Here is a 13,877-nt window from a genome sequence, read left to right on the forward strand (position 1 = left end):
AGCCAGACCAGTAATACAGACCAAAAGTAGGGTGGAAAAAAAAAGGCCAGTTATTTTAATAGCTTGCCCAAATGCCTCAACTGATCATACTAACTTTAGAAAGCAAAAAGCACCATGCACACTTGACAGGTTTGTTCCTCTGACAAGTACATCATGTGTTCGTGATTCCCTTTTAATTTCCTTCTTTAAGAATACCTCAAACTGTGTTCCTTGTGGGTGTGGTGGAAAGGGGAGGCAGAGAGTCATTCTCTGAAGGAAAATACAATTACCCAGCTTCTTTAACTGCTCAAACAAATGACAAGTGAACAGGCTTTCAATACTCCCCACCAGCTCCAGCTTAAAACAAAACACTCTGCATTATACATTCAGTAACAGATCCCTAATCCCAAACTCCCTCTAGCAGAAGGGAGCCAGGGGGAAAAAAAAAGCCCCTTTTATTTTGCCTGTATTTTTCACATTGCAAGGTGCTTTTTTATCTCATTGAACTTATAAGAGAGACTTGCAGACAGGATGCTGTGCTGTGCTAACTGGGTTGCCACTAGAATATGAACAGGGCCACAGAGGCAGGGGCTAAGCATGTGTTTGTGCACTCCTGGTCTTTGATGCAGGGTGCCAATCACCCTGCAGTTTGTTCAGTGCCTATGCATGTCACACACACACACACACACACACACACACACACACACACACACACTTCTAATCTGCTCTCTTCCAGGGCTAAAAGCTCACAAGCATGTGGTAATGTTCCAGGTTAAAGATAAACCACAATGAGGATGAGAGTGTGTAAGTGTGAATATACACATGTTCAACAGCTAGTAAAAATATGAGCATGTACACGCTTTGAGGAAATTTAATTTCCTTTATCCTTTCATCTTTTTTTTTTTTGCCATGAGTACAAGGTCCTCTGGGTTATTTTCTTCTCACAGCAATATGCCAGCCAATCAGAAGAATAATAGATCAGTGTCAGCAAGTTAGCACAGTGCTTCTTAATCAGGGAGTCCTGGAAAGTTTGATAAATGCTTTAAAACATTTTTCTTGGTATTTCTGTTTAATAAATGGAAATTATCTCCCTCCCATTTGCTATTTTTATTACAGCCACCTTCAAAATCTTGTGTGCCAGTATCCCAGATTATTTTAAATGCATTTCACTGAGAATATCCCATGGCCTTGTCTCTTTGCTCATTTGTACACAATGATAGAGGTACTCAGTGTGATTCAGCAGCAGCTTAACGCCATTTCCACTGCAGTCAATAGCAAAGCTCCTAAATACTGCAGCTGGAAAACAATTAGGCCACTACTGAATACATTAGAAAAAATATTGATTTAGTGGAACTGAGGCTTCGTGTTGGTGAGTTTGCCTTTGTTAGTGTCAGGGAAACTGCCCTTGTTATGATCAAAGCTGAACTTGAACCAACTTCAGTCCACTTCTGCCTCAGATTTAGTTTCTCCCTGACTCTGTTCTGATAGTCTGGTAATGATTTTTGCAGACCAGCCTGAAGTCAGCAGCTGAGGACAGCTAGGTCACCCAATATCACAGTCTGTTCTTCTAAAAGTCTGAAAATAAGGTATTCCAAGTAGAAGATGCTGTTCTCAAGTACTGCCTTCTTTAAATTCGCTTGGGGGAGCCTAAATTTCTGCTTCTGCAGACACCTTGCACAAGTGCATCTCTTTATGCCACAGAGAGAGATATGTGACTTCTCACAGATTTCAAGTGTGTGATTGAAATTCACAGCTCCATGGATTTTCAGGCCAGAGAGGCTGTTGCATTGATCTAATCAGAGCTAATGCACAGCATGGATCAGGAAACCAACTACTTCCTGCTTCAACTCCAGCATCTGAAGTTGAACTAGGATCTCAGTTTTTAGAAAAACACACTGCAGTTTAAGATTAACTGTCTTTCAGGAGACAAACTCACTAGAGCATTGGGTTGGCTTGTTCCAGTTAGTAACTTAATCCAGTGGTCAAACAGGTCTAGTATTTCTACATGTAATCTACCTACAGCTTACAACTATTAGTTTCCAATCAGCTTTTTGTACCCAAGACTGTAATATCCTCTGTTATCACATGTCTATCCTCCTTATCAGTATTTACAGACTATGATTAAGATGTCTTAGCCTTCTCTTTAATAAACTAAGTCCCCTGAGTCTAATAAAACACGATCTCTGTTTACTTTCTCAGATACTTTCTAAATTGTGCCCAATTTCTAAACTTTTTTCCTTGAAAAACAGGGATCTTAACCAGACACGCTGCATTTCAGCAGTTTTTGCAACAAACAGTGACAGCTATTACATGACTTTCTGTAGCAAAAGAGGGAAAAACAGAACAAAAGAAGTCAGAGAATGGAGGGGAATGAAGAATGAATGGGTTAAAAAGAGACAAAAGAACAACTGAAAGAAAATGGAGAAGGAAGGAAAGACTTTAAAGTAGGATAAGGTAGCAGAGAGATAAACATTTACTGAAGCAGAAGCTCAGGAAGAAGGAAGAGATGATGAACAGACCATGCAAAGCAGTGGTTATTTACAAGTATGCTTCCCTAAGTTATCCTGTCAGTTCCAAGAGGAACTGACGCTCGATTCTCCTACCTATCCTTCCACTCAATTATTTCAGTCAATCAGAGATCTCCAATAGTGATTTTGCAAGACATTCCCACGTTAAGAACACAGAGAATTGTGTGCAGAATTTTTTGGAAGCAGAGCTCATTAGCCTGCAAGACACCAAACCAACTGACAGCCTCCCCAAAACCCACCACCCGTGTTACAACTGAGCTCCACAGCAGTGGGACCGCTTTTCTTCCCATCCCCTGCCCTGGAAATAATCTGCCTTGCTTCAAGGTCAGCACGGGAGAACTCAGAAGAAACAAAAGGCACAGGGACACAAAGCACACATATGGAGCTCTGAGCTCCAGTCATCAGGTCTGGGACATCTGTGGCTTTCTGAAGATGCCTGCGTGTTCAAGTAATTAGACCAAAGCCAGCTGTCCCCTTCTCACTCTTCACCTTTTATGCTCCCATTGCTTCTACTACCACTGTCTGTCCAAACAATATTTTGTCTGATGGATCGCCAAAGAGTAGGTTTTTTGTTGTTGTTTATTCTTTGGAAGGCAGGAGTGGAAGAGAATTGGTGGGCAGTAAAGGGGAGAAAGGACTCTTCTGAGTATATCCCATGAGACACCTCAATGTTTCCAAAGGAGCTTTTGCCACATCAGAGGAAAGATTTGATTTAACCTTTATATTCTGAAGTTATAAACTCCAAATGCTTGTACTGGTACTGAAAATGCAACCATCAGTAGTGAACCTGCCTGCTCAGGAAACCTTATTGCTTTACAGACAACTCTTGTATTCTGGGCATGATTTCCCAGTCAGTGATCCAGATGTAATTCAGGGAAATTAATGAACCATATTTCAATCTCAAGACACTCCCTGCAGGACACTGCTTTCTGAAATCTTTCCTGCCACTTTGTGCTAGAGCAAGCTAGAAGTACAGTGGGACACAGGTCACCACATCAGTGGGGGTTTCCACAGTGCCGCTGAAGAAACCCAGTGAAGCTTTTACCAATTGTGTGAAGGCAGGAGCGAGAACAGACAACCTTCTTCCCTCAACTGTGAAACTACATATGTAGCTTTGCCCCAAAGCCAGGATCCCAGACAGGCCCAAGCTGGAGCTGGAAAAGGAACACTGCTCCCCAGCCTGTGTTTAGCAAGGCAGGGCATGACAAAGCGAAAGGCTGCGTGTGCACTGAGCAGCCCCATCCTTTGACAGGGCAGCGAGTGCTTGGATGATACATTTACTGCAGCCTGTGCTGCATCGTGCCTGCCCATGTTTCATCTCCATAGCAGCAGTTCTGCTAATTGACACCAGCTGCTTCAATTCCAAATTCTTCTCTCCAGAAATATCGATACTACAACGTTATGATTAGAAAGCACTTTACCAAATGCCTCTCAATTCTGCACAGCTCAGATGAAGAGCAGCTGCAGAGAGAAGGGACAGTTCCCTGAACATACAGAATAAAACACTGCAAAAACACTGGAGAAATGAAGGCTACAAGAAGCAAGTCAGAACAGAATAATGATGACATAGAAAGCAGCCTGTTGTATATGCTTGTGGCTGTCACTTTAGATGTTGAAAGGACCGTGAGCAGACTTTTTCCTTATGCTCTAGGATAAATGGCCACAGCACTGCACTGTTACAGCTTCATGTGGCAGGTGTGCATGTTTGTCAGATCCAGCTTTTCTGTCCAAGGATGGATTAAAGCAAAATCCATCAATCTGGGCCTGGCTTGGAAGAGTAGCTGTGGTCTTGAATCATTTGGCTCTGGGGGCGGCTCTGCATGGCCTGCTCTGCATGGCCCACTGGCAAAGAAAGTCACTGGAACTGATAAGCTAGTGTGAAGACTTGCAAAGTAGGAATGCCACCACACCACGGTGACTTGGCCTCACTGTTGGCTACGTCCCTGTGGCTGCCGGCTCCACACAACAAGCTGTCAGCTGGATGCTTCGCAATGGTCACGCTGGGATTGCCAAAAGCTGCAAGGACTTTCCCCTCCAGCCAGACAGGATTAAACTGGCTAACAGTACAGTCAATTCTAAATTCACTTAGAAGTCTCAGGCCCTGTCTGTGACCACCAGACACAGGGCATTCCTGAAAAGACATCTGGTTACTGAATTTATGTAAGAACTGGGCAAACCAGTTCAGTCCCATCTGTTGTTCCAACCTCCTGAGCACAGAGAACGGAATCCTTGAAAGAGAAAATCTCACCAAGAAGGGTCTGAAAATGAGAACCATGGTGCAATGTGTAATTCCCTCCTGAGAAAGATGCTGTACAATCTTACAGAAAATATGGCACGCTCCAGCATGTGGCTGTGTAAACAAGAGCCTAACACACCGTTTCACTACTCAAATTTCATACTACAACCGAGGTAATGCAACACAGCTAAAGCAGAGAGATTGCTTTGCTATGCTAAGTGATTTGCCTCCTACTCTGAATTCAGTGAGGTAAATAAAGTGTTTTATATAAATACCAGACAGTGTCTCTCACTAGACAAAATGCTCATGTTTTTAAAAAATATTCCTATTATTTTGCTCTGGAAATATTCAGTGCTTAGTGTCCCATTCAGATTTTACCATTTACGCACAGTTTTCTTACATATTTCACTTTCTAACTTAGGGTCTATATTAGAAGTCTGTTTGAATCCACGGTACTTCAGGAGAGGGAATACAGCAATGAAATTCCAGAAAGGTAAAGTCTGAACATGTTACAATGGAGTATAAACTTTCAGAACCCTTGTCTGAAAAAAATAGAAACTTACATTTTTTGTGTAACATCCACTGACTGTGTATTAGCTTACACTCCATTTTCTTTCTTCTCTGAATAATCTTGCTATACTTACTTGTGCTGGGAAACAGTTGACAGAAGTCCATACGGGAAACAGGAGTGTAATGACATATAGGGAAGCTCTGTGTGCTTATATAGGGAAGTCACCTCAATAAAGTGCTCAACACTGCATGCAAACCTGTTAGCGTAATTTGCAGGTGACAGTGTGATGGAATTCTGTTGATTGCAGTGCATTTGTGTTCCCTCCCATCAAGCTGAATTTAGCCTCTCTAGTCACCAAATCACATGAATAAACTGCTATGCATACATTTATTTTATTTTTAGGTCTCCAAGATCAATCAATGACATCCATGTGAGGAGAATCACAAGGCTAGGTAAAAAACAAACTAAGCTCTTCTGAACACTAACAGTCATTGGGACCATGGGGACAAACTCTTTGATAGTTCCCAATGGCACAGCTCTGTGGATTGTAAACTAAAATACAACAGCTTTAAGCAGTCGTGGACCTTGGCACATCAGATCATAAAGAACCCATGCAGCAGAGCAAGAAGTAGGAGTATTCAAGTAACAGATCCACCAGCCTCTGTTAAATCTCTTCATACTGACATTTGTACACCTCAGCCTGCAATGTACTGCAATGACACTGCTGTAGTGGTGAAAGCCAGGTGCCCCACACACACTGGCCCCAGCAGAGAACCACTGACTCTGCAGCTGACCATTTATTTTGTGCACAAAGCACAGGCATTCTCCCATTTCATTTCAGCTGCCCTCACCTTCCCTATAACTAAATTATTGTTATTATGCTCCACATAATCCTAGTACTGACAGGGATGTTTGTTATACATAATTAAAGATATTAATTTTGCATGGAACAGAAGACACAGAGCCAGGAACTTTATCTCTTTTTTTAAATCTTCCATTAGAAAATTACCTTCATTAGCACCGACTCACTGAGCTTCTCTCTGTTGACAATTTTTATCGCGACCTTCTGACACGTGACACAATGAACCCCCAACTTCACAAGCCCTGCAGGAGAAACAAAGCAAAATAGAAAGGAAGAATTGGTTAGAGGTTGAGGTTAGTTGTTGAGGTTTTTCCTATTAGAACACCATCCAGTTGTTCGCAGCTTATATGCAAACAAATTCCCATTAGCACCTCCTCCAGCCAGGAAAGGTCTTGTGAGTAAAGAAGACCCTGCAGCCCACATTGTGACCATTTGGCAGTGAAGCCACCAACATCACTGGTGCTCCTGCAGTTTCTGCCACTGAAACTGTGGTTTTGTTGAAGCTCTGTAGCCCAGCTCTCACCACTCAAAGCGCATTCTACCAATAAGACGTTCTGGCAATTGAACTGCACTGGACTAAGGGCTTCTACTGACACCTGACATCAACAAAAGCTTGGAAATCAACAAAACTAGACGGTCAAATGTTTGCAGTGTAGACATGGCTTCTACTTTCCTCTAGCTCCTTCCAAAGTTTCCATGATCACAATAAAAAGGCACTTAATTATGGTTTCCCTTACTGTTTTAATTTACCCTGCTGGATAAAGTTAACACTGTGACAAATGCCATTGCGCTGTGGAGGAACATCAGCATAAGCTGATACAATTCTAAGTTCTTGTTTGTTATTATTTACATATTCTTGTCCTCAAATAAGATAGAGTTCTGTTAACTGATTATATTGGCAAAAGGATGTTTATATCCCTGACAGGATTAGGATGTCTGAACTGTCATCAAACCAAGACTTAAAAGAAAGAGGTAAGTAACATACATGAGCCATTACCTTCTGCAAAGTTTTCATCTAAATCTGGTGACTTACATGAAGGTACACTGAGATACTTCCACAAGTGAGTTTAAGATGGTCCCTTGAGCTCTCAACTCTACTGCCATTAAGAAAATTTGTAGCTGGAAAAGTCGTGCTTTATAGGTTATTCAAGTGAGATCTTATTTGCTTCAGGTTTTACTCTTGTCTAACATGCACATACAGTGCAACACCTGATGGGCTGGATCCCATCCCACTCCACACACTACATGCCAAATTGCCATTTAGGTTAATTCAGTTATAACTGAAATAAAAAAGAAATGGCACCTCGCTGGTGTCACTAAGACCTGCAGTGCTTTGCAGAGCATTTACAAGCAATGACATCAAACAGTCGAAAAAAGCCTAACTTAGTTCCCAGCTCCTAGGCTCGGCTGCAGTTAAGAAGCCAACCCCATCCCCTAATGCACACCACAAAGCCAAACACATTGCTCTATCTGGAATTTGAACACAACAGATTCTCCGCCCAGTGAAACACTGAACACAGGACTTCACACGTCTTCCTGAGGGATGAATAGATTACTGCCTTACTACAAACTGGGCCCAATTAAGTGAACTAGAGTTTCATCAGACACTTCAGCAATCTTCTGCAGGTACTTGTCCATCCTTTTGCTATGCAGTTAATCGTAAATTTGGAATTATTAATCACTGGCTATTATGTGGAGAAATAAACTCTCAGCTCTCTTCCAGTCACATCTCTTTTATGGCATGCTCAAGTGTTCTGGATATTTCTAGTCACATAATTTCTAAGTCTCATCTGGTTAAATGCTGACATCCTCACTTTCAGCCATGACATAAACAAGTCACAAAAAGTAAGAATGCAGTGCACTGATAAATCCATTTGAAACTGTGTATAGCAATAGAGTGTCGTCTGCCTGAAGGAACTGAGAAGCAGAGCTGGGGGAAGATGCAGTGATGTCCAACCATACTCACTCTTTTGTCTGCATTTTTCTATTCAATTTGTAATATTAACCAAAGCACTGCTGGCTTTATGCTCACTGTTCAGAGCACCTGTAGCCTTATGCTTCTTCCTATTGGCTTTGTTCTGTGTTTGGATAGAGGCTACTTGGAACCACCCTGTTGAAAGCATGCATTGTTTCAATCTGTGCTGATTGCTTCCTTCCTGCTTCTAAGACAAACCACAGCCTTACGTCACTCTTGCAGCACAGTGACAGCACTTTTTACATTGTTCTTAGTTACACTTTCAAATCTCAGCAGAACTTCTAGCTCAGTCCTTTATATCTAGACTCCCAGGATCTGTGGCACAGTGCTGTACTGTAATGTGGCACGGACCAATTATTTTCAGAGGTCAGCAAGGGTGAAAAGCAACTGCTCTTTAACTGGTTCTTCATTAGTGATATACCAGACTTCTGTTATCTCACACTTCAGGGTTTGATTTCAAATCATGTTGCTCCCAAATCAAGACATCTGTCCCACTGAACGTGGCTGATTCGTAAACTATTTTTCTTTTGTCCTCCCTGAAGCACCCTGTCATTGAGCCCTAGAATGGTTTAACCAGGAACATCTGGGACACCATCATACTGCACAGGGTATCTTCACAGTGTCCTCTGTCCTTGCAGCTACTAACCTATCACAGAAACCCAACAATTAAGATTAAACCATTCTGTTTACTCCAATAAACAGTTAATCAACTGTTAGAAGACACCAAACACCTTCACAAAAATAAAACCGATACTGAATCACACTGATTTTATATTGAATTAATTTCATTGACCTCAAGAAGTCATTCTTGATTTATACCATGGTATCAAAGGACTGAATGAGAAAACATATGTGAGATTTAATGCATCTTTCCTCTTCTCTTGATTTGCATTTTAAAAATCAAGAAAAGAAATGCACTGTCATTGCTGTTTTGTGGAGACAGAAATTTTAGACAACCCTCTGAACAGCCCAAGACAGCACTTTTCACTGTACTAAATTCACTGAATGTAATTTTAGGATAAAAATAAAACATGTCACTATGCCTTGCTTCCTCCCTCCTCCCCTGGCCACTTCCTTTTGACATTTGCACACCAGCCTAAGAAAAAAAAAAAAAATTGAAGATCCTTCTTAGTAAGTCCATCTATAGGATAACACCCTCTTGCTACTACGAAGAAAGCCTAATTAAGCTGGGGCAGGAAGGGTTTGTCCTCGGGACATTTGCTTCTGTCCCATAATTTCAGTCAATTGAGTAATTACTGAGAGACGACTTAAATATGGATTTGAGATCCTGTGGGCTTCTGATTCTTCAGAAGCCCTTTCACTGACACAGAGAACATAAACCATTCAAGATGTATTATTTATCTACACAATAACAGACCTTAGAGAGAAGCAACTATGTGAATAAACTGCTGAGCTGTAACTGAAATAATGGAAGTGGCAGAAATACCTGCCTGGAAACAAGTGCTCAAGGTATGTTTACAGGGTTGTCAAAGAGGTGGTACATCTTCTATTTTTTCCTCTCCTGTATATGCAGTTGTTAATGAGCACTTCAAAACTATATAAATCCTCCAATACAAATGTGTCAATAAGTTAGGTACTTATTTGTAAAGCTTATCTACATATTCAGGCCAGCACAGGTACCTGTGTCTTCTGCAAAGGAAAACAAACACAGCTGCTGCTGCTGCTAAGAGGATCTTTTGCACCGGCTTGGCTTACAGCAAGTCTGCCGGACAACAAACAGAATTTGAACTTGTCTGCTTCATGAGTAATTAACCCCTCAAATGCAGGCAAGTAACCTTTGTGACTGCTGAAGTTAACTCTGGTCTGCCCTGACAGAAAATCTAACATGCTGTGGGAATCAACTCCTTGAAGTTTTCCTCAACCACTCACACAGCTGTCACATGCTCACTGCTCCAGGCACACCTCAGATCTCCATCTGTAGGTCATTCTTGGGGACTCTGGACACTGACATGCTGGGCCTTTCAAATAGGTTGTTGCATCCAATGAACTGCAAACATTGGGCTGCTTTTCATCTTAGCCACTGAACTGCATCAGAACCAGCCCTATAATTGCAGGTTGGGGAGTAAAGAAGAAAACATGAACACACTGAAAAGCACGGGGATGTGTGACTTAGGATTGCCTTTTCATCATAATTAAAAGCCACAATTTGGAAACCAATGAGCATGAGAAACCCCAGATGACACAAAGATGCCACTGAAGGAAGAAGAGCAAAGGGAAGTCTATAGTCCTGACATAGCCCAATACGGCAGTGACCTGCTAATAACCATGCCTGTGCATTTTGCTGCTGGCAAACTCCCACTCTGTGGATGCTTACAGATACACAGATCTTTTTTGAAAAGGTCAGGAGCTTATATGATGAGTAAGGGACAGATTTAAATCAGCTGCAAAGGTGGACAGCCCATCCTGAAGCAGGAGAGAAGATTCTTCTTTTACCCAAGAGAAATGTTCTGTGGGGACAGAGAAACAAAAGCTTCCCTCCAGCTGAGACAATATATTCACTGTGAATCCATGACCACAGCCAAGTGGCTGATACTGTAACTGGCAATCACCTTCAGGACTTTTCAGCCAAGGACAGGATTTCAGAAGAGACTCATTTACTTTTGCCTTGCATTTTGTGCAGCGATTTTCTCTAGCAGAGCCTGAATAAAGCACTAAGAATTTGGAGCTGGTGCTATTTGATATGCACTTTACAGTTGTGTAAATAGTAGCATCTTACTAATGATCCTGTTATTACAGCCCTTTGTTAGAGAAAGAAACATTCCAGGAACAAGAGAGAAGGTTTTCAATACTATCCAAACTTGAAGTCTGCCAAAGACACCGATCTGAAACAAACTATCATTTTGAGAGAGAAGGAGAGAGTAATAAATAATGACACACCACTGTTGTTTAAATACAGCACTTATGGTATATTCATTGTCGATGGTGTTCCCAGTCTTTCAGAAATGTTAAACACAAGTAACTCGTTATCCTGATTTTTAACAATAAGGCGAGTAACTACTCAAAGAAGTGAAGGTACATTTGCTATATTTAACACATACGATTTTCCCCATTGGTAAATGGAAGTGTTTTGTTTTCTTTTAAGATAAAACCAACCTAAAATAAATTTCGGTAGTAGGAAAACTAGCCACTGATTTCAGAAGATCATCTGCACACACATGTTGCTTGCTCTCCATTTCACTTTAGAGCGCATTGCCAGAAATCTTAAAAAATCCAAGCAGAAAGCCCTGGTCTGGCCAGCAGCATCTATTTTGGCTGGATGAGCAATTAAAGGCATGTCTAGAGAGAAATATCACTCCTCTTTTAACTTGAGTTAGCTAATTGCCAATTAATTCAAGTCAATGAATACTCTGCAAATGTTAATCTAGGCACTACAAGACACAAACATTTGTGGTTTAGTTCAAGGCTCAAGTACCGGCAACAAACTATCTGGATTAAAAGAGGAACAAAAGTTCTAGGCTGACAAACTCAAGTACACTTTTTTTAAAAAACTTGATTGCTGCACATGAACTTCGTACATATGCTCTTTATATACAAAAAATTTAATTTCTCCCCACAAATTGGAGGTTGCTATTGTAAATCTTAATTTGTGGCTACTCATTCCTAAAAACTCCATGCACTAACATTTGCAAGACCTGCAAAACCTCAAGAAGCCAGTCCAGAAAATCAACCCTTACAGCAAACAAAAGCATTAATGCATCTCAAGCGGGGTGGAGGACAATCTTAAAATGTAATATTCCTCCTCTTTATTCTCCACAGTTATCTTCACAAACACTGCAGTTTCAATTAGGGTTAAATCAGTTCAGTTACAGTGTCTAACTCTGCTGACTGCAGTGAAGTTGCTTTAGATCTGCAACAGTGGAAAATGGATTAAAATTTGGCCCACAGCAACATGATTTCCATAGCCATAAAATAAGGACAGTAACACTTACTTACCTTGCAAGAGCTGTAGAAGGATTAACTGATTAATCCTTACAAAGAATGCTGGAAAGGAATATAAATCCTATCCAAGATCAACATATTACAACCAGGAAAACTGCATTTTAAATACAATCTGGAAAGAAAACTCTAGATAATTTCTTATTAGTAGCTTCCATTTCATTTCCCAGTTCTTTTAGAGCACAGATTTCTGGTCTCCAATGATGCGCAACTTATACTCCTCTTAGCTGCACTGGAAAGAACTTTGTTACTGAGCATCCTACTTACAGAAACCAATAATTGTCCTTAATTACTCAGTCTTCTTATTGAAGAGATGTTTATTTTTCCATAGCAATTGTTATCTCTAATTATTGCATTTAAAATAAACAGAGACTTATATCAAGTGACATGCAAATTATACGGTATCAATTTATAATTGCATAATGGAAAAGGAGGTATAGGAGAAATCTACAAATCTAAATGGATGAGGATGGAGCTACCCAGGTTGGTAATGAAATAATTTGACCATGGGCTCTTCTACAGAGAGATTCTAGTGCTACAAGGCTGTTCTGAGGGCTCATGCAATAACTGTTCCTAAACTGCATAAACTGTAATTATGGTAGGACTAAAGCCAGAGTTCAAATGCTCAGCAGGAGCATGGAAGGAGAGCTCCATCAGTGCTGAGATCCACATGCCTCAGCTCAGAGCACAGGAAAGCTGCACAATAAGTTGCTACAACCCAGATTTACTGTCCTGAGCTACGAGCACTGTCAAATGTCTGCTGGTTCAGTCAGCCAGAGGGACACAGTCCTAAGATCAGAGATTGCTGAGAACAATGCATCAGCTCAGATGGGACTGGATCCACGTGCCTGATACTAAGGAACAAGAGACACAAACACATATAGATATATATATACACAGCAGCTCACCAGGAGCAGGTTTTACACTGGATGCCTCAGAGATTATGGTAGGATCATCCTCCAAGCTCAGCAGGATCAAAACACACAGAACCAACATCACCTCTATTGATTTCTATCTTGGTCTCTTTCTTGCAATATTTCATAAATCAATACTTCTCAGAAAACCTTTGTGCCTCCTGAATATAGCAAAGAATGTGACTGTTGAGTCCTTTCAATGTGCTCTCTTTCCTATCTCCCCAGACACACCCACATATCTGAAGAGGCCTCCTCAGGGAACCAGGACGCAAACCTTCATCACACATTGCATGCTGCTTCTGCAAAACACCACTATTTCATCAGCCAAACTCTAACAAACTCTTGAAGTCCTCTGGGATCTGTCAGCAGCTTGTGATGTCTATGGGCTGAGTTCCTGTTTCAGATCAAGTCTTTGTTCCCATATAAAAACACTTGGGAGACTAAGCTTTGCTGCCACGGGAGAAGTGCAGACTTCAGCTTCCAATATGAACATCTGAAAGTGTCAGGGCAGCACCCCCACCCCCTGCACACAGGGAAAGAGAAGAGTGGTTTCATTGTTTTCAAATTCAAAAGACAAATTAAAATACAACAGATCTTTCCACTGATGCACCAGGAAAAAAAGCCCAACTCTTTTTGCATCTCTGGATGGGTATTGGGAAAACTCTGCTTTCACTCACAACTTTCCTAGTCAGAAGCCTTTTTTTATTCCTCTTTCCAAGAGCTGTACATCTCCTTGTAAAGCTCCTCTTGAGGAATGATGAGATCCATGTTCCCCTTCAGACTTCATTAATCCTTTGTCAGGAGATGACCAAAGACAGCCAGTTTCAGGTATAGAAGGAAGCCAGCAGAACTCTGTCTATCCTGCCTATGATATCTTTTGGAAAACATGTTGCTGTAATTAGGTAACACCTGGGT

The 13,877-nt window shown here is 41.2% G+C and overlaps 1 protein-coding gene across 1 annotated transcript in view; it reads right to left on the bottom strand.

Moving 5' to 3' along the window:
* BRSK2 (BR serine/threonine kinase 2) overlaps positions 1 to 13,877 on the bottom strand; it is a 310,856-nt gene that overhangs the window by 151,065 nt on the left and 145,914 nt on the right. Inside the window, exon 2 of the mRNA XM_069016976.1 lies at positions 6,264 to 6,358. Within this exon, the coding sequence (XP_068873077.1) occupies positions 6,264 to 6,358 (95 nt within the window). The remainder of the gene's footprint in view (positions 1 to 6,263; positions 6,359 to 13,877) is intronic.

Source organism: Aphelocoma coerulescens, chromosome 5 (genome assembly GCF_041296385.1).
Source record: "Aphelocoma coerulescens isolate FSJ_1873_10779 chromosome 5, UR_Acoe_1.0, whole genome shotgun sequence".
NCBI classification, from domain to species: Eukaryota; Metazoa; Chordata; class Aves; order Passeriformes; family Corvidae; genus Aphelocoma; species Aphelocoma coerulescens.